Source organism: Mytilus californianus, unplaced genomic scaffold (genome assembly GCF_021869535.1).
Source record: "Mytilus californianus isolate M0D057914Y unplaced genomic scaffold, xbMytCali1.0.p SCAF_2, whole genome shotgun sequence".
NCBI lineage: Eukaryota > Metazoa > Mollusca > Bivalvia > Mytilida > Mytilidae > Mytilus > Mytilus californianus.
This window is the reverse complement of record NW_026262668.1, coordinates 2,798,634-2,826,603: the sequence shown is the minus strand read 5'-3', so window position 1 is coordinate 2,826,603 and position 27,970 is coordinate 2,798,634. Positions and strand designations below refer to the sequence as shown.

At 32.5% G+C, this 27,970-nt stretch overlaps 1 protein-coding gene across 1 annotated transcript in view; it reads left to right on the top strand.

Moving 5' to 3' along the window:
- Positions 1-22,024, top strand: part of LOC127729058 (YEATS domain-containing protein 2-like) — a 44,357-nt gene extending 22,333 nt beyond the window's left edge. Inside the window, exons 10-18 of the mRNA XM_052236686.1 lie at positions 3,003-5,809; positions 6,288-6,364; positions 8,812-8,891; positions 11,022-11,157; positions 12,345-12,503; positions 14,845-14,960; positions 15,731-15,805; positions 17,372-17,436; positions 18,507-22,024. Coding sequence (XP_052092646.1) covers positions 3,003-5,809; positions 6,288-6,364; positions 8,812-8,891; positions 11,022-11,157; positions 12,345-12,503; positions 14,845-14,960; positions 15,731-15,805; positions 17,372-17,436; positions 18,507-18,630 — 3,639 coding nt within the window. The 3' untranslated portion in view covers positions 18,631-22,024. The remainder of the gene's footprint in view (positions 1-3,002; positions 5,810-6,287; positions 6,365-8,811; positions 8,892-11,021; positions 11,158-12,344; positions 12,504-14,844; positions 14,961-15,730; positions 15,806-17,371; positions 17,437-18,506) is intronic.
- The last annotated feature ends 5,946 nt before the right edge of the window (positions 22,025-27,970 follow it).

Here is a 27,970-nt window from a genome sequence, read left to right as displayed (position 1 = left end):
AACTGTTAAATTGACAGTCCACATATGTAATGTTAAAAATTAATGAACTAAGATCTGCCTTAAACTCTTTATTAATGCAATATCATGCTGTCAGAACTGTACTTTCTTTTTTCAAAAAGCACTTTTCCTATTATGGGATGTTGACTTGTCAATGGTAAAACATGGACCAAAGTTGGATACTAAACTCAATGTACGCTGTCAGAGTTGTCTATTCAGTTTATGTAGTTCTTTCCACATTATTTCTTCTTGAAAATACTTGTAATGAACCTTTAGATAAAGGTATCTACGATAATGTTCGCATTTTTGAAGAATTCGGATGCAAAATTAAATCTCGCACCTGCGCACATGCCAACACGTATATCAGTTTCAACAATGTGGTTCTGTCGAATTTTCATATTTCACTTTTTAAAAAAAAAATTTTAATTGATCATTAATTTAGAATTTTATGTTAATATGTATTTCTGAAAGGCTAAATCATTCTTACAAGTAACAATTCACATCAATCAATGCATCATCAGTGTTCCAGCTAGGTCGTTTTCACAGGGCAGTCCGCCCGCCCTTTCCCGAGTGCCGCCCTGTGCCCTTTTTACAGTTTGCAGGGCGCCTTGCCTTTTTTGAAGATCGATTGGTATATTATTTTGTTCGTATTAATATGATCAGCCAATTACGAAAATTTACCTGGCGACAAGTATATTACTTTGTTTACGACCCCAAGCTAATCAACGGTTACAACAGGTGTCATAATCTGTTGTTATAGGTAATCCGTTTATCAGATGGGTCATTTAATGATCATCAACATTAATTCATTCAAATAGAATCGGTCAGTGGGCATTTGTCTTTGAACTTGAAGAAATGTTCATACAACTTGGGCACAATTAGCAATGTTTACCTTAGTTTCATGGAGAAAACGTAATTGACAGAAAGTCGAAAACCATAATCAACTCGTTAAAAACATTGCTCTTATTGTTTTCCGTGAAATAAATAGCAAATTAAGACGTATTTTTCATTGACTGCCTTCATTTTTTATACGAAAATAACAAAATCGGCTGCCATATTGTTGATCGTATTTACATCTTCTACGTACTGTTTATTATCCTCCAAAAAAGGAGCACACCCAAATAAAGAAAGATAAATCAATCTTATTTTTTCCTAGCATTGAGTAACCTACTAAGATATTATAAAATATGTCTTCATACTTCTGGCTTTAGAATTTATATGTTTAGGTGTTTTGAGTTATGGGAAAAGTTAAAGAGGGTCTTAGTAGCAGGGTTGGTAGGGTGCCTTGGTCATCTTTTTCTGTATTTTTTATTTTCAATCAAAATTTTCACTGTTCACTATATCCTAACATTATGCATTTACAGCTGTTTTGTGCTGTATTGCCATTAAGCACAAAAAAGGTAGAAAGGTGAAACTTGTAAAGTGTGTCAGACCATAGAAACAGAATGAAGCAGGACATTTTTCAAAAAATACTGCATATAAAGCTTAACTGTGCCAAGCAATGATTTAAAACTTGCGTCACAAGCTGCTTGATAAGTTTCAGCCTAAAAAGTAGAAAGATAGTTTTTCTCTGGGCTAATGATGTTGTTCTTGTATATTTATAACCAGTGATTCAATGAACAAACAATGTTTGATTATAATCTTTATTAAAACATGCCCTTTTCATATTATCATATCACATGTTAAATGCCCTTTTTCAGGATTGGCACCCTGCCCTTTTGAAATCCTAGCTGGAACACTGATCATACAGTATTATCCCCAGTACCGTTAATTGAAAGTCTAGGCTTGAGCAATGTACAATACCCTAAGTACGGAGAAATTGATAATGATAGTACAGGAATTGCAATCAATACATGATACCGCTCCACTCAGAGTCATTTGTTCTATTTTTAAAACATACAAAATCAGTTCAAATTCTTTGAATCTCAGATGACGTAATTGAATTTGATTGGCTAAGATAGAATAGAGATGAAGGGATTTTCCACTTTGTATTTTGGAAACGCCAAGAATTTTTTGTTACTAGTCTGTCGGGCATATTTGGTATAAGTTTTGATTTCCCAAGGTGTAAATGCTCTAGTCCCGGGCGTCGGGCTAGTGGATTTCTCAACCCCTGTCAGAAAACTGTTAAACGTACCAAATCAGTTCGTTTCCCGTTCGACGTTCTCATTGCCCTATACCTGTTTTCTCGATATTTGTTCTATATTGTGATTTGAATGACTGCTGGAAATTTTTAGTTTTAGTTAACACATGTAACAATCAAACGTTTACAAAGTAATTACAGGGCGGCCATTTAATTCCAGAGGGTGCGGAGGGGTGACAGTTTTTTTAAATAAATAAATTGAAAAATAGCATTTCTGGAGTTTGGTCCCATTAGAAAAAAAATTTATGATTATATTAAAATGATGAGATTTAAGACTTCCAAAAGTTTTATTATCAATTTTTTTTAATCAACATATAAACCATGTTATGGAATTTCATTTTATATTCACAAAATTGAACAAATGCAAAACAATTAATAAAAGTATAAAAACAAACAAAACATTTTAACAACATTCCACATGAAACCCCTGCATATAGCATTATAGGTCATACATATGTTATAACTGATTAGACAATAAGCAATGTTTTATTATCAGATAATAACTTTAGAAAAAAAACCAATTCAATGATAAATATACCCAAAATTGAAGCAAATATTACAGACTTACTCCTATATTGTTTAGTAAAAAATTATGTCTCAAAACTCCTAAAATCAAGGACCCCTCGCCAATTGGGTTTGGTAGCCCCCATAATCTAATAAAGTACCTCCAGTATAAAAAAATAATGAAACCCCTGAATTATTGCAAGGAAATGCAAACATTTCTGTATTAAATGGAGAAAACAATCCTATAAAGTTTTGAGTTAGAATTTAATTTCATTAAGATTAAAGAAGTTGATTTTACTGAGGTTTGACTCATTATGACATATAGAATTAAAGATATATTGTCTACTTTTATTATTTTCAGCTTGTTGATATTGAACTGGAAAAAGAGAAAAATGATGAAAAATTGACTACAGTTTCTTTGCCAGTGACCTTTGATCTGAAGAACCAGTTAAAATCTGACAAACAACTAGTGCATGAAAATAATGTAACAATTCCAGAAAAGCAGTCACCTAAAAAGAAGGTGACAGTGACACCTTCTGTAAATGGAATACATATTTCAGGGGATACAAATGGCATTGGTGTTGTGCAAACTTTGATCACAAATCCAACATGCAGTACTGTGTCAGATAAGATAAAGAATTCTGGTAATTCTTTGACAAATTCAGTTAGCAATACTAAAAATGGCTCTCCAGTGCAACTTGTGTTAGGAGGTGTTGGGTCTGTGACAAATCCAAATTTTCCAGATGCAAGGGGAGATAATAAAAATAAAACACCAGCAAAAGGAGTTATCCTTTGCAGTGAAAAGGGAGACAAATCTCCCTCCTCTGTGAATAAGAAGGAATCAAATTCAGCTGTGATTTTACAAGGCATTGGTTCACTAAGTACAAAACTAGCACCAAGTCAGAATCAGATGAGAATTATTAGTGGAAACTTACCACATAGTCATTTAATTGCACAGACTTGTTTGTCAAAAACTGGCATAGTGAATGCATCACTCACATCTAAAACTGCTATCGTCCAGCCAATACTTAATGCTGTAAATAGAAGTGGACAACAATCAGAATCTCTTGTAAAAACATCTAAAGGTAATTTGATCCTCGGGCAACAAATAATTGGCAATAATACCCTCATTGTTCAACCTAGTATACAGGCAAACAAACTCAATACAATGATTGTCAAGCCAACTGTACAGAAAACTCAGTCAAACATGTTACTGATTCAGACTGTTCCACAGGCAACCAGACCACTTACTGTTCCTTCAGCAACAAAATCTAATGCTGTGGTGGTACAGCAACCTTTACAAGCTACAAAACCTAATACTTTGTTTGTAAATCCGACATTGTTGGTATCTCAGGCTAAAACATCCATTGTACAACCTTCAGTTAAATCTGGTGCTGTTACTTTACAAGTGTCAAGTATTGTACAGCCTGCAACGCAAGCTTCTAAATGTGTAGGAGCTAGTCAACAATCACAGCTTATGAACATTTTAAAACCCTCATCTGCTAGTTTAGTGCAGTCTGCACAACAAACAGCTAAACCTCCAAATGTCTCTTCAGCTTCCCCAACATCACCAGCCACTTCTCAGACATTATATTACAGATGTAAAGATGCTCAAGGCAACATTTTTTTAGTTCCACAGCAGTTGCTGAAACAGGTTATTCAATCTCCGGCCAAATCAAATACTCAATCAGGACCACTGTTGTCTTCTGGAAGTACAACTTCTACAGTGTCAAGTGTAAAAGGATCAGTAAGTTCTGCTGTTATATTCAGTACTAACTCTACAGCAGGTTCAAAACAGCAGACTCCAGCTGATAAAGGATTAGTCAATCAGAACTTGCCTGTCATCTTGGGTTCAGCCAATAAGAAGTCTCCTATCATTTTGAGTTTGAACCAGACTGGTCAAGTTGTCAGTTCACAATCAACATCAGCCAATCAAACTAAATCAATTTTGAAAAGTACAGTGCCATTGGGTCAAGATGCTAATTCCTTATTGAAACCAGCATCTGTGATAAGTGAGAAAAATGTGAAAACTACATCAGTTTCGATTAATTCAGTGGTAAGTGCAAATGTAGGTCAACAGCAACTGACTTCTACATCATTAGTTACTACCATTATTTCTAACCCATCACCAAGCAAATTGAAAAATGTCGGCAATATAAAGGCAAATATTACCTCAGTATCTACAATATTAACTTTACCGCAGGCTTCAGTCACTAGTATGAAGTCTGGAAATAGTCTGTTACTGACAATGAGTTCCGCTAATGGAAAGACTGTTGTCATGCCAACACAGAGTTTGAATTCAAATACCTCAGGGACAAAAGTAGGAACTTCACTACTGTTTCCAGGAAGTCAAAAACAAATTGGATTAAGCAAGATCTGTCAAAGTAATACACAAAATACAAATTCTAATTCACTTGGAAATAAAGGCAACTTGAATGTTGGCTCTGTAGGAAAAGTTAACATACTGGAACCAACCATTAAATCTTCTAATTCAAAACCATCGTCTGTTACAATCACAACATCAGCCTGTTCAAAAGCAGTTATGAATGTTTCTAGTTCAATGTCAGAAAACCAGTGTCAAGGTCAGATATCTAGTCAAAATCACCTTCAGGTGACATCTCAAGGACTAAAAATTATTGTTAATCCATCTCAGAAGGCAAATGGTGTAGGAATAACTAATCCAAAACCAGAAATGTTTACTATAAATCAAGAAACAGTGCTTGCAAACAAAAACTTATCGTCAAGTACAAGTGAATCCAAAATAAATATGAACACAGTAGAAAATTTTAACACGAAAAGAAACAGTGTTAGCATTTTACCTAAGGAATTTCAGATACCAGTGATTTCAAGTTCTCATCCGTCTTCGCTATTGACTTCAACAAACGTTGTTAAGAAAACAGTGGCTGATTATTTGTCAACTTCTGCTCCATCCTTGACCTTAATGACATCTTCAGTAAAAGGTGAGAGTCCATCTTTACTGTCTGGTAAAAAAAACTCAATAACAGGAACAGTTGGAGATAAGAAAATAGTTGTGGATCTTTTATCTGAAACTGAGCGCAGACTTGAAGCTTGTCGACCTGAAAAAAGAATTATTTGTTTACGTAAAAAATCAGATCAAAGAAGACCATCAACACCCCCACTCATAGTTGAGGAGATCAAACCTATCAGGTATTGTCATATTTTTTAGCCTTTAAATAGCAAAATTTTTTTCCTATTTCTGATTATTGGAGGTTGCCTATGTGTAACTTAAGAAAGCAAGTTGATGATTTCCTTTTTAATTTTGTAGGGTAATACCACCATTGTTTCCCCCTAGTAGTCTTTGTGAAATAGGCATATTTCAAAAGATTGTACAGATTTACCTTTGTTTCAAATAAATAAATACTTGGTATTTTAACATGAAACCTGATGTGACATATTATGGTTTTACACCTATAGAAGTTTGGTTAACTTGAACAGAATTTAAAGTAAAGGAAACTGCAAAGAAAGAAATATAAATTAACTTCTTCCAGATTTAGGAATTGTAATGAATATTTTATTATGCTCAGGCAGTGAATACAAATCATAAATTGATGAACCACTAAAGAGATGCCAATTTTATAAGTATGGTTTAACATTCTTTATATAATATTATTTATCATTATTACAGAACAGAAGATTTTCCTGATGTATTGTCACTCATCAGGGCAGCAGTCAGAAGGCACCCTATTGTTTCTCTCACAGCAGGTACTTTTCTTGTAGTTTTCATTGTCCAATGCTTTGGAAGTAAGATTCTTTATAATGTGTCCCAGTTACAACACATGTATTTTCAGTTATTGTCCCCCGCGCAACACGTTAGGGGGGGTGGACATAGAAATAACGGGTGTCCGTCAGTCTGTCCGTCCGGTCTTGTTAGTGCATTCACATGTACAAGTCTTGCCAGATTTATATAAAACTTATATCACAGGTTTATATCAGCAATGTCTCATCAGACAAGTTCGAAAATTAGTGCAGATCAACTATTTTTAAGAGTTATGCCCCTTGGAAACATTAATTTTATGGAAAACTGCATTGTTAGCACTCTCGTGTACAATTCTTGCCAGATTTTTATGAAATTTATATTGTAGGTTTATATTAGCAATGTCATCGACTAATTCGAAAATATAATATTTTTAAAAGAGTTCTGCCCCTTAGAAAAATATAATTTTTTTGGAAAATTGCAATGTAAGTGCTCTCATGTGCTAGATTTTTATCAAATTCATATCAAAGGTTATTATCAACAATGTCACTGACAATTTCGAAAATAATTGCCGATCAAATATTTTTAATGAGTTATGTCTCTTGGAAATATTGAATTTATCAGAAATTGCTCTTAAATCTTCAATCTCTAAGATGATTTTAAAAAGTTTTAAAAAACAAAAACACATTTTTTTTATAGTTATTGATTTTGGACAGATAAAACATGTGCAACGTGGTGGACATTGGAACTCTGTTTTTTTATTATGCCCCTGCCGTAGCGGTGGGGGCATTAAGTTTTACCCTTGTCTGTCTGAACGTACGTCCCAAAATTGGTTTCCGTTCTCTAACTTGAGTTTGCCTCAACCAAATGTTATGAAACTTATACACAATGCTTATTACCACAAAACACAGATCAAGTTTGAATTTTGGTGGCGTCACTTTAACCGTTCTAGAGTAATGCCCCTTTATAAATGGAAAAATTGCAAAATATTTAGTTTCCGTTCTCTAACTTAAGTTTGCCTCAACTAAATGATATGAAACTTATACACAATGTTCATTACCACAAAACACAGATCAAGTTTGAATTTTGGTGGTGTCACTTTAACCGTTCTAGAGTTATGCCCCTTTATAAATGAAAAAATTGCAAAATTTTTAGTTTCCGTTCTCTAACTTAAATTTGCCTCAACCAAATGTTATGAAACTTATACACAATGCTTATTACCACAAAACACAGATCAAGTTTGAATTTCGGTGGCGTCACTTTAATCTTTCTTGAGTTATGCCCCTTTATAAATTGAAAAATTGCAAAATTTTTATTTTCTTTTAAATATCAAGTATTTTTTAAAATCGGAGTTATCTTCCTTTTGTCCATGATTATAGTTAAATCAACTGCAATCAATGCTTTATACAATGCAATGATTAATTTTGGCTTTCACTGATAAAACACAGATCAAGTTGAATTTGGGTAGTGTCACTTTAACCATTATTGAGTTATGCTCCTTTATAAATCGAAAGATTGCAAAATTTTTAGTTTCCATTCTGTAACTTAAGTTTGCCCCAACCAAACATTATGGAACCTATACACAATATTCATTAACACAAAACTAAGATCAAGAACAAATTATTTGTTTCCGTTTTTCTAACTTTAGTTTGCCTCAACCAAATGTTATGAAACTTATACACAATTCTTATTACTACATAATACAGATTAAGTATGAAATTTGGTGGCGACACTTTTACCATTCTTGAGTTATGTTCATTTATAAACATAAAAATTGCTGAAGTTTTTGTTTCCCTTCTCTAACTTTAGTTTGTCTCAACCAAATGTTATAAAACTTTAAACACAACCGTTCTAGAGTTATGCGTGTTAACAAATAGAAAAATTGCTGAATTTTTAGTTTCTGCTCTGTACTTAAGTTAGCCTCAACCTTATGTTATGAGACTTACACACAATGCTTATTACCACAAAACTCGGATCAAGTTCAAATTTGGGTAGTGTCACTTTTACCGTTCTTCAGTTATGTCCCTTTATAACTACATGATATGCAAGCGGGGGCATCATCTGTGTCCACATGTGGACACAATCCACATTTATTTTAATACTAGATGCTATATCGATGGTTTGGAATATAATAAACATATTCCATCTTAAAGTACCAGGTTGACAATACGTGGTACAACATTGAAATAGGGTAAACATATGACGTAGCTTACAACCTTAGATGACTTGAACCTCCGATGATTGGAATAGATTTTGTCAGGTCCCTTTGACTTATCGAGGTCCGTCCGTATTTAAAACAGAAAATAGTGTTGAGAAGTTAGTCATTGTTTGATGACCATACTGTTTGTTTTTGGGTTTGTGTCTAATTTGTGTTTTGAAAATAGTGGAGAGATCATATTTAAAAACATTTTCAGCAGCAAAATATGTTTTTAAGTCTTCATACCTTTATTTAAAGATAAATATCAACACCCTTACTGTGCCTCAACTTCTGCAGAATGGTTGTCATGGAAAGTTGGCAAAAGACGAGCTTCTGAAGTAAGTATAATATGTGCTGTACCTTGCTTCTGTAAAAATCTGGTATTATGATGATAAAACAACAATGTAATTTATATTCAATTGATATAATTAGGTATTTAACTAACTATACAAGTCTCGCACTAATTCAGAACAAAAGGGGGATAACTTGAACTAGTCTGCCACAAAGAGAGACCTTTTTACCTTCTCTACATTACCTCAATCAGGTATAATTAATATCAAATTGTTAACTTCAAACAATGAAAAGAAGGAATGCATTTGTCATTTTAAAATGTTAATAGATTATATTTATGTGCTCCATGTCATCTAAATGTTTGTATTGTTTCTGTATTTAATACTCAAGCTTGTTGTGCATTTTACAACAGTATTGTATTTCTTTGAAGGTTATATATGTAATTTGGTATTAATACGCCAAACTGCATTAATGTACAAGTAAAACATTATTGACTTCTAACAAAGAAGTCTAAGTCAGGGGTTCAAATTAGCGGTGGTCCGAGGTCTGTGACCTTCCATTTACAGGTTTGGACCTTCCCACCGGTAGTTAGTTACACCTGACGGACTTTGTATTTTTGCAGGTTAAAAAAATTACATATGTTACAAAAGCATTTTGAACAAAAATATAAAAATAATCTTAAAATATGCAACTATACTAAAAGGAAACTTATGTGATTGCTTAAATTCTTCACAATTTATTTGATGTGTAGTCCTACATGATACCCGGAAACTGGAGAATATAATATTATAACATACCTAATAAACAGTATGAGTCTGTTTGGTTTTGGGGTGACCTCTTCTAAAAGAAACCTTGATGAAACGAGTGATACAGCGGGTGTGATTGATGAATCGGCTTAATTCAGCCCAAAGACAGGATCTGACTAAAGACAAAATATTTGACAGGGAAAAACCAGAACGTAGATTTTTGCCACACACAGTGAAAAGGATATTGCCCTGGTTCGTTGGACAAAATTTTAAAACTTTACCCCATAAAAAATCATGATGAAAAATTTCCTCAAAGAATCTATATATCTTGTCAAAATATGTGGTTAAAAGAAACTGACCCCAAGTTTGAAACGAAACTGTTATCTGACACAAAGTTAGGCCAGTGTGTTTTAAGAAAATGCCTGTAACAAGTCAGGAATATGACAGTTGTTATCCATTTGTTTGATGTGTTTGAGCTTTTGATTTTGCCATTTGATTAGGGAATTTCCTTTTTGAATTTTCCTCGGAAGTTCAATATTTTTGTGATTTTACTTTTTAAAGAAGCAATTGAAACCAAAACAAACTTAAAAGGTACAAAGTGTTATTTAACACAGTGTATAGTGTTGGGGAAAAGGGGCAACCTCTGAATGAAATTATACAAGAAATTCAGAAAAAAATGAGGTTAATGTAGTAAGATATGATGAGTGCTTTGGAAGGGCGAGCATTTTCGATTTTTTATAAATTAAAAATTAGACCTTCAAAGAATAATGGAGGACCTTTAAGTATTTTTTGTCAAAGGTCCTGGACCTTCCATTGCCTAAAGTAAATTTGAACCCCTGAGTCTTCTCAAACTGCTACTAGGGCCCTACTTGACCTTGCAGTGAAGAATGACCTCTGTGTTAAATGTCTCACTGTAAATATGTAATAAAGAACAGCAACAAAAGCACTGTTCCTTTTCTAAGAGTTCTGTCAAGTGCATGAATGGATTTTGATTAATGAATTGATGTTGTATTTCATTACAGGTCTGTCAAGAATACTAGGATCAAATCTCATTCTGTATGCATTTTTGTTTTATTTTCTATTCTTATCCAGATAATGAACTGGGATTCAAACTACCAATGGAAATTAAGAAAGAGGGCTGGTTTGGTAGGGACAGAAATTTTACCAGAAATATGTCGCCTACAGTTCCATCAGATTTATCCTTATAATTGCAGGGGGTTCTTTTTCATGCAGAGAGCATGACATAATGTGCATAGCTTTAATCTGAAAATAGTAATTGGTTAATCAATGACCTTGAAAGTGATGATTTGAAGAAGAACTGTAAAAGGTTTTTGGTTGAAATTTAATTAACTTCATAAGATAAACTTAAAAGTAATTTAGATATTTGAATGGTAAATATGTACAAATGCCTCTTTTAATTTTATATTACAGTGGCAAAGGGCTGCATTCTGTAGAAAATTTATCTTAAACCACATTAAAGGAGAAACCTACAAAGGGACAAAACTCTGGACTACCAAGCAGATTATGTTGTGGTGCAGATTACATGCATTTAGTCCACACTATCAAGGTAATTATTTATGGGGATACTTACGAAGGGACAAAACCTCTGGACTACCAAGCAGATTATGTTGTGGTGCAGATTACATGCATTTATCCACCCTATCAAGGTAATTATTTACAGGGTTACTTACAAAGGGACAAAACTCTTTGACTACGAAGCAGATATAGGAAATTGGAATGAAATATGATTAAAATAAATACAGTACAGGTCAAAGAAATGGATTTCCCTACACTATGAAAATTATCGGATTTCACACCAGCAAACTGGAAAAATTCATCCCTTAATGCAGACTAGTATTCAGGCAATATAGATCAGATAGTTTGATCAAAGACAATGATCCTAAGTAATAATACTTGGAGATTGTAAAATTCTGTAAATAATTGGAAAAATTTTCTACAGTGAAATTTTTGGAAAACTGAAAATATTTGCATAAGATTAACCACTGCTTTATAATTACTATAGACAATGTCACCATGTTTTCTGGAAGTGAAAATTTTTAATTGAAAAAACAACAGTAAATTATAGTTATTTGGAAACATCTTAAAAAATGGTTTAATTACTAAAATAAAGTAAATTATCTATGAACAAAACTTATGTGTATAAACACATTATAGATACCAGGATTTAAATTTTGTACGCCAGACTCACGTTTTTGTCTACAAAAGATTCAACAGTGATGCTCTAATAAATAAAGATCACCCATCATTAACTCTTCTTCAGATCTTTAATTACAAGCAGTTCAGTAATTAGGCCTTTTATTTTATTGGAGAACTGAAATAACTTTTTATTTCCCACTAATTCGCAGTAAATTTCAATTGAATGTTGATTTTGTATAGATTTATAAAAACTTTGCATGAATTTCATGATGGTCTACCATTGCTAGTGAATGAATGGTTTCTCCTAGAATTATTGCAGCTACATATTTGACATAACTTGAAATTAAAAAAGATGAGTTCAAATACCCCAGTAGACTTACTTGTACATTCAAGCATTTGGAATATATACATACATTTTTTTTGTACTAAGATAAGGAAAACTCTTCGTCGTTATACCTGCTCAACAAATTGAAGACAAATATGAACTGAATGTTCTGTCTATAGTTTTGTATTGGTATTATTGGGATGTTTAAAGGATAACCAATATGTATGCCAGAAGGGGAATGGTTTTGTTATAAATTGTTTATTTTGTTGTAGAATCAACATTACATCCATTTGGTGTTGAACTCACAGCAGACAGAATCGGCAAAAAATTCTCATCGGTCACATGTCCAGTGGAAATAGTTTCTAGTGATCTAAAAGACGGCTCTACAATAGAAATAAATGAGGAAGAAGATGTGGACATTATTAACATGGGTATGATCACTAACTTCATTAATTCTTATCGGTATTGTAACATGGGTATGATCACTAACTTCATTAATTCTTATCAGTATTGTAACATGGGTATGATCACTAACTTCATTAATTCTTATCAGTATTGTAACATGGGTATGATCACTAACTTCATTAATTCTTATCAGTATTGTAACACTGATTGTTAATCTTTGGAAAATATGTTTGGCATAAAAACAAGAAGATGTGGTATGATTTTTACAGTCAACGTTACATTTTAACACTGACAGTGGCAATTTCAGGCAAGGTACAGGGTTCTGGAACCCATTACAAATTTTTATATGAAGGTATGAACAGATGTGTTGCTGGAATGGGTAACTTTTATATGTCATGTATATCAATGGGTTGCAATTTCACAAAGGTAAAATGTCACTACACAATTTGAATTTTATGAATGAATTTCCCCGGTTAACCTGGGGTCATTTAGAGCAAAGCAAGTCAATCAGCAAACTATTGTACAAATAAATGGTACACAAATAAATTTTTGCATTGTTTGTACTTGTACAAATAAAGCCTCCTGTCACTACATATTGAGCAAAGGCTAATGTGAATTTCTTTTTGTGTCACAGTCTAATTTTGGGTCCTGTTTGCGGTCCGCTATTAACTGTGTGGATTTCTTTGAAAAATTAGAGACAACTATTTGGATTTGAATAACTCAACCTTGCAATGTCAAGTGAAATTACAGGATAAAAACAATATATATACATTGGCAGAAATAAAAAAATAATTTATACTCGCTACGAAACAGGAGAGCCTCACTTTTTGTCCGGTTTCTAAAGCTCTTACAAGTAAATTTTCCAGACAATGTACATATATTGTATATTGTACTTTGGTTGATGCAAGATAATCAATTTTTTTCAGTAAAATAAAGACGTCACAGATTGTATAATTGATAACTGAAAAACATATTAGTTATGATTTTGCCATGAAACATATATATGTGGATTTTGATTTACACAAGACTTCAAAATATGAATGAGGAGAGTTTTGTGAAATTGCAGCTACATGTCTTTACCCAAAATCTATGTTGAGACCCCCTGTGTTTTAACACAACACAATGACATCTTGTGAACACAAATCCTGGGATTCCCCTTTACCCAAAAACCATTGGTACTTGGAAGGATTCTTAATAATAATGTGGTCACAGCTATCAAACCCGAAGAATTTTTGGTAAAATGCAGGACCAAAAGGATTATCAAACCGAAACGCTTTGTAGACTTTGAAAGCAATAACATAGTAAATAAATCGGTCAAGAGCAACTCAAAGGCAATTGATACAACAAATTGCAAAACCGAACAATTCAAGAACTCATTCTTCTTTAAGACTGTGATCCATTGGAACCAGCTGGAAGAAGATATAGTGTGCGCCAAGTCAGTTGAGAGCTTCAAAACAGCTCTCCAACACCGTCACTAGGTGCTCTCTCTCCCGTCGAGTTAAAGCCAGAATTGGTACCTATAACATAACGATACAGATACAGATTATCAATATCAAAAACATTGGTATTGCTTTTCTGGCAACAGGGTCAACAATTGTTAAATTTTCTGCTTAATTTAGATTGATAAGAACTACTTGTGATAGATCAATGATATTTTCTATAAAGTTGCATTACTATCAGTTCATATCAGTTTGACAACTATTTCGACTCGCTGCCCCTGTAGATCATAGTCCAGTGACTTTCAATTAATTACCAATTTTTAAAGTTAAGTTTTCTGCTTAAGTTAGTTTGATAGGAACTACTTAAAATAGACAACAATATTTTCTATAAAGTTACATTACTGTCTGTATATCGCAGTTTCTTGACCATTTCAAGGCTCTGGCCACTGGTTTTGTTTGATAGGAACTGCTTACAATAGACAACAATATTTTCTATAAAGCTACATTACTGTCTGTATATGGCAGTTTGTTGACCGTTTCAAGACTCTGGCCACTAGTTCATGGTCCAGCGACTTTGAATTAATTAGCAATGTTGCTGTTCATCACATTGTCTTATTCTGAATTTCATGCAGACAAGCGAGACATATCTCTGTGTCAACAGTTTATGATTTTACAATTTCTGCTGGAGTTATTGGACTTTAACTATGCTCAACCTACTGCATCATACTCACATTTTGTGACCACTATGATAATGTTATCAGTCTCGCTCTGTATAGCAGTCTCCTGTTCAGACAGCTGTTTTCCAAACTTTCAGGAGATATTTCTTTATGGCATAGCAATCTGGTTGTTTTTTGTGTTGGTTGGTTGCTTTCTGATTGGTATTTAATTCATATCCCAATTTATTCATCTAAATATATTCATTTTTCAGAACAATTTATTCCAAAGAAGAAAGTGGTTGAAGAAGAAACAAGAGACTTGAGTAAAAATGATATAGTTATACCTCCATCAGACTCTGCATTATACATTCAGGACACTTGTCAAAGGGTAAGATTATTGACTGAGTTGTTGATCTGTAATGTTCAGTTAATTTTTAAGATTATGAAGTGTTTTGTTTTAGAAATTACCTAACCTGGACATCAATAATTTAAGATACTATATTAAAAAGCGAATATGTTCACTTTAGAACTATTTCCTATGTAAAAAATTATAGTGTATTTTAATCAAAATTGCAGAACAAATATAGCAAGATTTATTAAATTTTACCTTTGCCTGTTTTTGTAACAACTTGTGCACTGAAAAAGTGAGCACATATTTTAAAATTCCACCAAATATGGTTCATTTTGGAGAAGATATATTTTTAACTAGATTAAAGGTCAGAGATTATGGACATTTAATAGATAAGTATTTAAAAGATGAGATAAAGGCTTATAACTTTTTTAACAAAACCTGATGCACTGGTTCTCAGTCATGAGAAGCTAGCTGAATACCATTTGATATTAAGCTCAGAGAGCAAAGGTCAAGGTCACCTGATAGCCTTAAAAAGCTTTACCATCTGTCTATTTGATGATTATGTTGAAAGCATGGGGAAAATCAAAATCCAACTTCATCTGAATATCGTAGACCCTCTTAAATATAACTAATAAATATTTTCTTTCAAAACCTTGTAAAAAAACTATGTAATAGGCTTCGTTGTCAACACCATTTATCAGGTCAAACTTAACTTGACCTCTTTTGAAATATTTACTGGTTTGTTGCTAAATAAATGATTCATACTCTTTGGAGCTTCTATTTTATAGTTGCCTTCTGCATTTCAGATTGGAGTAAAGTTTGAGCCAACAGAACTTGAGCCTGGTGTTTGTGGTAATGCTTCAGAAGATATGGTTTTTGCTGTAAGTATTTCCCTGGGGTTCTGTTTTGAAGCTGATTTTCGCTCTTATTATTCTTGACATGTACCATATAGTAACTTGCTTCCATTACAGCCATTTCTGTTATTATTATCCATGAAGAAACTCCTCTGTTTTCAGGAAGTATGTTCATGTTCATAAGACACTGATGAAAGAATATTTTTGGAAAAAACATTCATTTTTAAACGCCCGTTTACGGGACGTATTATGATATACCGTTGTCCGTATGTCCGTCCATCGTCAACATGCCGAGCAATAACTCAAAAACACTTTTACAAATTTGCATGAAACTTTTGGTGAATTGTTAATATCTATTGACGTGAGCTCCCTTTCGATTTTTATAAATTTTAGATTTTACTTTTCTGAGTTATGGGGCTTTATTCATATATATTAAAAGAGGGGGATTTTCAAGTTTTTGGGCAATAACTCAAAAATGCTTTCAGCAGTTTTCATGAAACTTTGGTGAATTGTTTATATTTATTTGAAGTGAGCTCCCTTTCAATTTTTATAAATTTTAGATTTTATGTTTCTGAGTTATGGGGTTTTATTCATTAAAAAAGGGGGATTTCCAGTTTTCGGGCAATAACTCAAAAATGCTTTGAGCAGTCTTCATGAAACTTTGGTGAATTATTTATATCTATTGACGTGAGCTCCCTTTTGATTTTTATAAATTTTTGATTTTACGTTTGCGAGTTATGGGGTTTTATTCATTAAAATAGGGGAATTTTCATGTTTTTGGACAATAACTCAAAAGTGCTTTGAGCAGTTTTCTTCAAACTTTGGTGACTAGTTTATATCTATTAAAATAACCTCCCTTTAGTTTTTTTTTTATAAATTTCTGATATGACATGGAGGAGTTATGGAACTTTATTCTTTGAAAAAGCGACGGGCGTATCATGTGCTCATGGCACAGCTCTTTATTATTTTAATCATACTCTAAATTAGAATTATCTTACTTTGACTTGAATGCAAGTGTTGCTCTCCAACTATTGCAGTTCATTTAAAATTCTGACCATAATGCATTTTGTTTCAATGAATGAAACTATTCACGTGGTCAGAAATTTCAGTCAACTGCTGTAGAAGAAACACATTCTAGTCAACAAATTGAACGGCATGGACACTTACATTTACATTTCCTTGCTGTATCCTAAATCAGTCAAGGGCATTACTTAAACAAGAAATTTACCATCATCATGCACCTACAGTAAATATCGACACTTTTGGGTCAAACACTGGTCCTTGGGACAATTAAAATGTAGCTTTCATTCAAAATCATTCAAAATCTTGAAGGTAGACAAATATAAATGAATGGATACATTTGATTTTATTGAGACTTAAACTTATTAAAAATGTGTAACCCAAAACAAGCTAAAATTCATAAAAACTGCATGTAGCCCATTCTTTTATTGCAGTTCAAAATAACCCTTCTGAATAATCTGTCTTTAAAAATTTTCTTATAAAATTTTCTACGGATATAAAAATATTTGAATTAAAAGCTTGTTTCAGTAATGCCCATGACTGTTAATGAGACAATTTACTTTCATTTAACAGGTCATGAAGTCATTCTTAGGTGATATAATTACAGAAACATTTGCTGGTAAAGTAACCAATGGCAGGTAAGATAACATAAAATCATATAGGCACCCACATTTTAATATTGTATTTATATTGTGTCATAGATCAAACATTCATTCAGTGTATGTTTAATTGTTTTTGTTTAAATGTCTTTTTGATCGAGTTAAACCATTTCAATTGATATTTTATAGTTTGTCTTTTTATGTTGTAATGTTACACTACTGTCTCAAGTTAGGGTGAAGGTGGGCGCCTGTTAAAACTTTTAAAACGCTGCATTTTTATGCACCTGTCCTAAGTCCGGAGCCTGTTGTTCAGTGGTTGTTGTTTGTTGGTGTGGTTCATTGGTGTTTCTTGTTTTTTATATAGATTAAACCGTTGGTTTTCCTGTTTGAATTGTTTTACATTAGTCATTTTGGGGCCCTTTATAGCTTACTGTTCGGTGTGAGCTAAGGCTCTGTGTTGAAGGCCGTACTTTGACCTATAATTGTTAACTTTTTATACATTGTGACTTGGATGAAGAGTTGTCTCATTGGCACTAATACCACATCTTCTTATTTATATAAAAACATGATTGTATGTTGTTTGACTGTATGTCTGTGTTATTCTACCCATTAAAGCCATCACAATAAAGAGATTCTAATGCAATTCATTTGTAACAATGATTTTTATTTGACATCAACACATATTTTGAGGGGTTGATTCCATAGTCTACTGGTCTGTTACTAATGCAAACTGCAATTTTTTTATTTCATACAAAAACAAAACATTCACATTTTTTGTCAAAATTTATTTCATTCTGAATCGTACATAGTCTAACAACTCCATGTGTATATGTTTGGCACACCTATGTTGTCACGCCTATGTTGTCACATTGTTTAAGTTCATGAGACACTAACTAACTGGAGGAGGACTCGATAAGTTTTAGTCTGTTCAAACATTATGATGGGGGTAAGTCCTTGTATTTGACATCACAAAGCTGTGCAAGTTTATGAAGAGCTGATCAGAGTAATACAGGCAGAGGGAGGTCCAATTATAGCTCTTATTTTGCTCCTCCTTTTGATATTTTTTTATCTTCAATATAGACTTCAATTAGAACTTTATTTGATTTCAGATATCCTGACAGTTTAGGTATGACTGATGTGTTCCAAGCCTTGAGAAATATGTCACAAACAGACTTTCTGACGAACTGCCATCTTGGTGTCAAGGTCACAGAAGGTTCAAATTTACACAGATGACACACAGAACAAAGGTCATTTCCATAGAAACATTTAGACATTTAACAGTTTGATTGTAATAACTTTACATTTCACACTTTAACTGTCTTTCATCCACGAACAAAAGTGTATTATTATACTATATGTAATAACTTTACATTTCACACTTTAACTGTCTTTCATCCACGAACAAAAATGTATTATTATACTATACGTTAGAATGACAGTTTTGATTGATTCTAATGAGGGTAGCATTCCACTCTAAACAACAGCTCAGTAGGTAACAAATTTTTATGCCCCTGCCGTAGCGGAGGGGGCATTAAGTTTTACCCTTGTCCGTCTGTACGTACGTACGTCCGTACGTCCCAAAATTAGTTTCCTTTCTCTAACTTGACTTTGCCTCAACCAAATGTTATGAAAGTTATACACAATGCTAATTACCACAAAACACAGATCAAGTTTGAATTTTGGTGGCGTCACTTTAACCGTTCTAGAGTTATGCCCCTTTATTAATGGAAAAATTACAAAATTTTTAGTTTCCGTTCTCTAACTTAAGTTTGCCTCAACCAAATATTATGAAACTTATACACAATGCTTTTTACCACAAAACACAGATCAAGTTGATTTTGGTAGCATCACTTTAATCTTTATCGAGTTATGTCCCTTTATAAATCGAAAAATTGCAAAATTTTTAGTTTCCGTTCTGTAACTTAAGTTTGCCCTAACCAAACACTATGAAACCTATACACAATACTTATTACCTTAAAACTCAGATCAAGTACAAATTTGGGTAGTGTCACTTTTATCGTTTTTGAGTTATGTCCCTTTATAATGTTGTATGCAAGCGGGGGCATCATCTGTGTCCAATATAACCCTCTATTATAAACCACTAAAAACTGGCAAAACATAACATTTAAAACACAATTATACCAGAACATTCAACATAATAAATAAGATAGCCCTAGAGGGTAAAAAAGCAGATTGTTTCTCCTAAAGAATGCATTGTTAATCTTGGCTTTGCTTAGATTGACAATGTGTTATTTTAGATAACAATCTGCTTTATCCTCTTCTCATCTGTGTTTTATTGATATATTCTCAAGCAGTCAACATGAACAAAAGTGATCAGGCATGTGAGATTAATGTATGTGAGATCAATGCATGTGAGATGTGAGATCCAAGAAGTCTTTGATATTCATTAACAACTATGGACTGACATTAAAATTTATTCTTATATACTGTTAATTCAGAAATTATTGTGAGGTTTTTATTAAAGCGAAAAATGCGACTGACAGTATTGCAATAATAAAAACTCGCATTCTGATATCTGTTTACATATAACTGTATGCATATTTTCCTGAAATCACAATAATTAATCTCGCATTTGAGTCCATTCTTCAAAATTCGCAATAACTAATCTTGCATTTGAGTCCATTCTTCAAAATTTGCAATAATTAATCTCGCATTTGAGTTCATTCTTCAAAATTCGCAGGGGCCTCGGTGGCCGAGTGGTCTAAGTAGTTACTACTGTAATCACTAGCCAGTCAACACTGAGGTTGTGAGTTCGAACCCCGCTTGTGTGGGTGCACTCGACTCCAATCTTAATTGACTAGGATTGTCAGTTTTCCAATCGAAGGGTGGTGGTTTTCTCTTTGGGTACTCCGGCTTCCTCCACCAATAAAAACTTGCCGCCACGAAATAGCCCAAAAGCGGTGCTTAAAAGTGGCATTAAAACACCAAAAAATCAAATCAAATCAAAATTCGCAATAATTAATCTCGCATTTGAGTCCATTCTTCAAAATTCGCAATAATAAATGCACGCAATAATTTCTTGAATTTACAGTACTCTCATCCTCCAGTATTTATGTAAATTAGTTTGTTGAATTTTGAATTCTGCAAACAACCACGTGAGACAACAGTAAACTGTAACCACATATTTACTATAAATTAGACTTCAATACCAAAGTGATATTGGGATGAATAAGAGTAGCTTTTTTTTTTAAATTTCACCCTTACATTTCTTTTCATAATCAAGATATGCATGACTTTTTCATCTTAATTGGTTAGTTTTAAATTACTGGTAAATATAAAATTACCAGGTTAGACTCTCAATGTATAGTTTTTTCAAATATGTCATCTTTTTAAATAGTATTAGGGACATGTGAAACAGGACAAATTTGGTACCTGGGAGAGGTGGAACAATTGGTGATATAAGCCAATGTTAAACTTTTAAAATTAATCTTCCAACTCTTCTTAGCCTACCATGGTTCAAGTCTATGGTACAGCGTTTATCTTAGGAATCTTTAAATGGAGGGTCTGCTGAAATTTTGCATGCAGAAACATTGTATTGAATAGGTTCGTTTTAATTTCTTTTATCTCCATATTTGACAGACTTCTGTAAAAGTTAACATGTTAAACAGTCATTGATACGTTCCTAAATGATTGATTGATTAATGATTGCTTAACATTGATGCTTTAATGTCCAATAGTCAGATAAAAGTAGGGAAAACATAAGTTTGGTGTAGTCCACTTAGGTTTAAATGTATGAATAAAGATTTTTAAATGGCTTCAACATGCATACACTATGGCTTTTGCCCATATATTCTGTTTTGGGAACCAAAAATTGAAGAAAACCTTTTAATCATAGAAAGCCAATTTTTTTAGTCCAACTTAACAACTAAGACCACTGAAATTATGGTAGAAAGTCTAATTTTGTGCTCTTAATTGCTGGGTGAGAAAACAGTTGTGGCTTATTCTAAAAAAAGGTTTGAAGGATTTCTGCACAATAGAATAAAAGAACTTGAATAGATAAAGCTGTTGGTGGTCATCATACGTCCCATTAAAGATTGTGACATTTGACCGAGTGTGGATTTGCATGAGGGATAATGCTTACATAGCAGGAGATGCTTACATTGTGTACACAGACGGTCTTGCCTTTTTTTTGGAATTCATGCAAATCCGTCCATTTTTTGTTGTTGTTTATCTACCTTGATTTGTATTTTCTTGATGAATTAAATGAGATTTGAACATAGGTTAATTACTGTTGACTTTAGTTTAAACATTATATCAAGTACAGCTGATAAGAACCAATTTCAAATTAAGTTTTTTAGTGGTATATTAAGCTTATCCAATATGAAAAACCAAAAGTTATTTGATTTTAAAAATATTACTAAAGAAATAGAAACCCTTAGTGCAACAATGTATGGATTATAATTCCTCACATAAAGAATAAAGAAATATTTGTTAATGTTTATGTATTGATATTGTTATAAAAGGAAATTTTTACCTATTCAATTAACTTTATATGTTTCAATAGAGTATTGGTAAATGTTTTTTACTATTTATTAAATATGTTCAGCTTACAAAAATGTATAGTTTTGTTGGATATTGATGAAGAATAAACAAATATTGATGATTATTTATTTTAATTATTTATAAAGTGTTTAGCCCATATGACCCAGAGGGTCAGTGTAGCTATAGACAATTGCAATCACTTGGTTGTGTAGGTCATATTAAGTCGCCAAAGGTGAGATGGTCTAGTAACTTCTATACTGTTTATCAGAATTACATAGAGGGTACCTAGTTTGTGTCATATATATCTCCCGCGGCTTTTCTCCCAACATTTGTTGCACAGTGATTGCACACAGATTGAAAATTTTAACCTCTTACTTTGATCAGAGTTTAATTAATTATTCCCAGAATTCCCATGTGAAAATTGGTCATTTTGGGGGGTAAAGATTCCATTCATGCAATCAAAGGCTGGGTTTGTTGGCTATTAATTTTCCAAATGTTATTATACCCCCGCTATAAAAAAGTGGGGGTATACTGTTTACCTCTGTCTGTCCATCCGTCAGTCCATCCCATGAATATTTTTCGTCACATCTTTCTCAGTGACTGCATCATAAGGATTTCTGAAATTTGGTTTCAAGGTTTATATAAGTCAGCTATACCGTGTGATGCGTTTTCAGATTCATCACTCAACAGCTTCCTGTTTACCGAACACTTACATATTTTTTACACTATTAAAATTATCCAGTTTTGCACTGGGGTATCATCAGTGAGCAGTAGCTCACAGTTTCACTTGTTACTTCTCTTGAGATAAAAAGTAAAGTGCATTCAGCACAAAACTCTATAGGTCCTATTCTTGAATATTTGATGAAATGTAGCAATGAAATATACACTTAGATATTCAAAATATAGCTACAGAGTGTACTTAAATTGCGTTATCTGTAACTCCAATAGTTTTTCTTCAATATTGTTCAATTTTTGGACTTTGATAGAACCAAGATTTAAATGTAATAGAAAAGAAAGGATATGGAGTATCCATCCATGAAGCAAAATCAGTATATGTATAGCAAAAGACACAGAAAGCAAAGGAACAGCACTTTTCTTGCTGTTCTTCATCTTAAAATCACAGTGCACTTCTTATTTTGGACATATTTCAATTAGTTTTCTCCACCTACATTATGTTTTACCTGTCGATGTGTGCATTCATTCTTCTCTCCCCTATCAGGTATTACCTGTCGATGTGTGCATCCATTCTTCTCTCCTCTATCAGGTATTTACCTGTCGATGTGTGCATCCATTCTTCTCTCCCCTATCAGGTATTTACCTGTCGATGTGTGCATCCATTCTTCTCTCCCCTATCAGGTATTTACCTGTCGATGTGTACATCCATTCTTCTCTCCCCTATCAGGTATTTACCTGTCAATGTGTGCATCCATTTTTCTCTCCCCTATCAGATATTTACCTGTCGATGTGTGAATCCATTCTTCTCTCCACTATCAGGTAAAGGACTATGTACCCTGTTGTTGTTCCAATGCTAAACATGGAAATTTTATAAAAAATCCACAGCCTTTCCCTTTGTACTCTTAATATTTGACAATGTGTTGCTTAAAAGATAGAGGATTATTGCATGCAGTGCTAGCAATGATTTCCCTAAACAAGTTTATAAATGAAGATATTGGTTTAAATAAAAACAAGTACAAATATGGACCTATTCAAGTACACATTCTAGGGTGCGCTCGACTTAAGTGACTCAGCATGAGGTTTTTTTGTCGAGCCTTCGACTTCAGTCGAAAAAGCGAAACATAGCGATCCTACATTCCGTCGGCGTCGTCGGCGGCGGCGGCGGCGGCGTCCACAAATATTCACTCTGTGGTTAAAGTTTTTGAAATTTTAATAACTTTCTTAAACTATCCTGGATTTCTACCAAACTTGGACAGAAGCTTGTTTATGATCATAAGATAATATCCAGAAGTAAATTTTGTAAAAATAAAATTCCATTTTTTCCGTATTTTACTTATAAATGGACTTAGTTTTTCTGCCGGGAAATATTACATTCACTCTGTGGTTAAAGTTTTTAAAATTTTAATTACTTTCTTAAACTATCCTGGGTTTCTACCAAACTTGGACAGAAGCTTGTTTATGATCATAAGATAGTATCCAGAAGTAAATTTTGTAAAAAAAAAAATCCATTTTTTCCTTATTTTACTTTTAAATGGACTTAGATTTTCTGCCAGGAAACAACACATTCACTCTGTGGTTAAAGTTTTTAAAATTTTAATAACTTTCTTATACTATTTTGGATTTGTACCAAACTTGGACAGAAGCTTGTTTATGACCAAAAGCTAGTATCTAGAAGGAAATTTTGTAAAAAAATAAATCCATTTTTTCAGTATTTTACTTTTAAATGGACTTAGATTTTCTGCCAGGAAACAACATATTCACTCTGTGGTTAAAGTTTTTAAAATTTTAATAACTTTCTTATACTATTTTGGATTTGTACCAAACTTGGACAGAAGCTTGTTTATGATCAAATGCTAGTATCTAGAAGGAAATTTTGTTTTCTTCCAGTAAACATTACATTCAGTTTGCAGTTAACGTTTTTAAACATTTATTCGATTCATAAACTATCCTGGATTTTTACCAAACTTGGACAGAAGCTTCTTACAATCAAAAGATAGTATCAAGAGGAATATTTTTATTGATTTACTTCCTCATTTTTGTTGAGCCTGCGATTAACAGAAAAAGTAGGCGAGACACTGGGTTCCGCGGAACCCTTACGAATTTTTTGGATTGTAAAGGTTGTTTAGGAAATTTTATGTCCTCGCCGTAGCGGAGGGGCATTAAGTTTTACCCTTGTCCGTTTGTACGTCCGTCCCAAAGTTGTTTTCTGTTCTCTTACTTTAGTATGCCTCAACTAAATGTTATGAAACTTATACACTATGCTTATTACCACAAAACACAGATCAAGTTTTAATTTTGGTCGCTTCACTTGTACAGTTCTAGAGTTATGCCCCTTTACAAATGGAAAAATTGCTGAATTTTTCATTTCCATTCTCCTACAGTTGGATGCAGACCAAGCATTACATAAAGTAAACGCAAGTTAACGAGGCGTGCAAATATTTCGTTAGTTTACTTCAATTTTCGCGTTTACTATAATTACGTTAACACGGTCAAAACGGAAATTTCTAATGTCTACCCGAGTAAACGGGCGTTTACTCTGTGTCCGTTTAGTAAACGGGCGTTTACTTCATATTTCACAAATTTATTTTACGTGCACTTAAAAGTAAACGGGCGTTTACTACAGATTTCACAAGTGTATTTTTATGTGCACTTGAAAGTAAATGCGCGTTTAGTTTTCGCGTTAACTTATTGTGTAAATTAAGAAATAAATTTTGTGTTCATTTGTACATTTATTTTATTAAAACGACTTTTATCTTAATATTTTACGTATATGTGTTTCAAACCAGAACAATTCAAAAACACTTTTAATTCGAAATATTAATTTTTATTAAATTTCAAAAAATCAGTTCCAAAAACTTTACAGATTAGCAGATTTTCTATATTTTCTTTTCAAAAGTTACATGTACAAATATCGAGGCGGATAGAAAGGTTATCCAACACATCGGAAAAATGTTTGTATATGATGGGATATAAACATCATTGTTTACGTTGCTTCGTTCCCCATTTTGAAGTGTCTCTTCGAAATCCTATATACCATGAGGTATAACTCGATGCATTATTTTTAATCGTAATTCACCTTGTTTGATTGGATTAACATGATTAAAGTTTCTGTTTTGCCAAATGTTCAAACGAAAATTGTACAGTGTATTGAAAGGGATATTAATAAAGTGTTGTATAAGTATGTACATTTGTACCATCTCCGATCTCTTCAATTTAAACAGACTTATCCATAACGATTATAAATGATATTTGGGACGTCCGAAAAATATACTCGATCTGAACATGAATGAAATATTGCCACTGGACATTATGCTACAAACAAAATCAATCAACCTACATAATATATTAACAGTATACTATTCCAAGAAGAGAACTTCTCATATTTTTCATTATAAAGTACATGAATCAGTCATGTGAGTGTTGAATGATGCCGTTAAATAGTTTTGTTTAAAATGCTGGCACTCTAAATTGATGCGAACAAAATTTTTTAGTCATTATGTTCCAGTAATGTTATCATTTGTATTATACAATCCATCCTTATATGAAAATATAACTCATTTATTTGCAGCTATATAGATTTACATAAAAAAGTGCTAATATGGTCAGTTTTGGTTGATGCGGACAAATAACTTACCGGTAATCATTTTTGTTAATGATACCAGTCAGTTTGAGGTATGAAAAGTACTGAAATTTGTTTACGATTCAATATTTTGAATAAAAAGAGGACATGCTGGCACTCTAAATTGATGCGAACAAAATTTTTTTAGTCATTATGTCTTAATATTGCTATCATTTGTATTATACAATCCATCCTTACTTGTAATTATTACTGATATACTATGTGACTATAAGATTTACATAATAGAGTGCAAATATGGTCAGTTTTGGTTGATGTGGACAAATAATTTTTGTTATAAGAGTCAGTCTGAGGAATGAAAACTACTGAAATTTGTTTACGATTTAATATTTTGAATAAAAAGAGGACATGCTGGCACTCTAAATTGATGTGTACAAAATTTTTTAGTCATTATGTTCCAATTTTACTATCATTTGTATTATACAATCCATTCTTACATGAAAATATAACTCATTTAATATGCAGCAATATAGATTTACATAATAAAGTGCTATTATGGTCAATTTTGGTTGATGTGGACAAATAAATTTATTATACGAGTCAGTCTGAGGTAAGAAAACTACTGAAATTTGTTAACGATTCAATATTTTGGATAAAAAGAGGACATGCTGGCACTCTAAATTGATGCAGAAAATTTTTTGTAGTTATAATGTTCCAATATTGCTATAATTTGTATTATACAATCCATTCTTACATGAAAATATAACTCATTTAATATGCAGCAATATAGATTTACATAATAAAGTGCTATTATGGTCAATTTTGGTTGATGTGGACAAATAAATTTATTATACGAGTCAGTCTGAGGTAAGAAAACTACTGAAATTTGTTAACGATTCAATATTTTGGATAAAAAGAGGACATGCTGGTACTCTAAATTGATGCAGAAAATTTTTTGTAGTTATAATGTTCCAATATTGCTATAATTTGTATTATACAATCCATCCTTACATGAAAATATTACTAATTTACTATGTGACTATAAGATTTACATATTTAAGTGCAAATATTGTCAGTTTTGGTTGATGCGGACAAATAATTTTGTTATACGATTCAGTCTGAGGTAGTAAAACTACTGATATTTGTTTACGATTCAATATTTTGAATAAAAAGAGGACATGCTGGCATTCTAAATTAATGTGAACAAAATTGTTTAGTCATTATGTCTTAATATTGCTATCATTTGTATTATACAATCCATCCTTACATGAAAATATAACTCATTTACTATGCGGCTATATATATTTACATAATAAAGTGCTAATATGGTCAGTTTTGGTTGATGCGGACAAATAACTTAATGATACGAGTCAGTTTGAGGTATGAAAACTACTGAGATTTGTTTACAATTCAATATTTTGAATAAAAAGAGGACATGTTGGCTTTCTAAATTGATGCGAACACAATTTTTTTAGTCATTATGTCTTAATATTGTTATCATTTGTGTTATACAATCCATCCTTACATGAAAATATAACTCATTTACTATGCGGCTATATAGATTTACATATTTAAGTGCAAATATGGTCAGTTTTGGTTGATGCGGACAAATAATTTTGTTATACGATTCAGTCTGATGTATGAAAACTACTGAGATTTGTTAAAGATTCAATATTTTGAATAAACAAAGGACATGCTGGCATTCTAAATTGATGCGAACAAAATTTTTCAGTCATTATGTCCCAATATTGCTATCATTTGTATTATACAATCAAGCCTTACATGAAAATATAACTCATTTACTATGCAGCTATATAT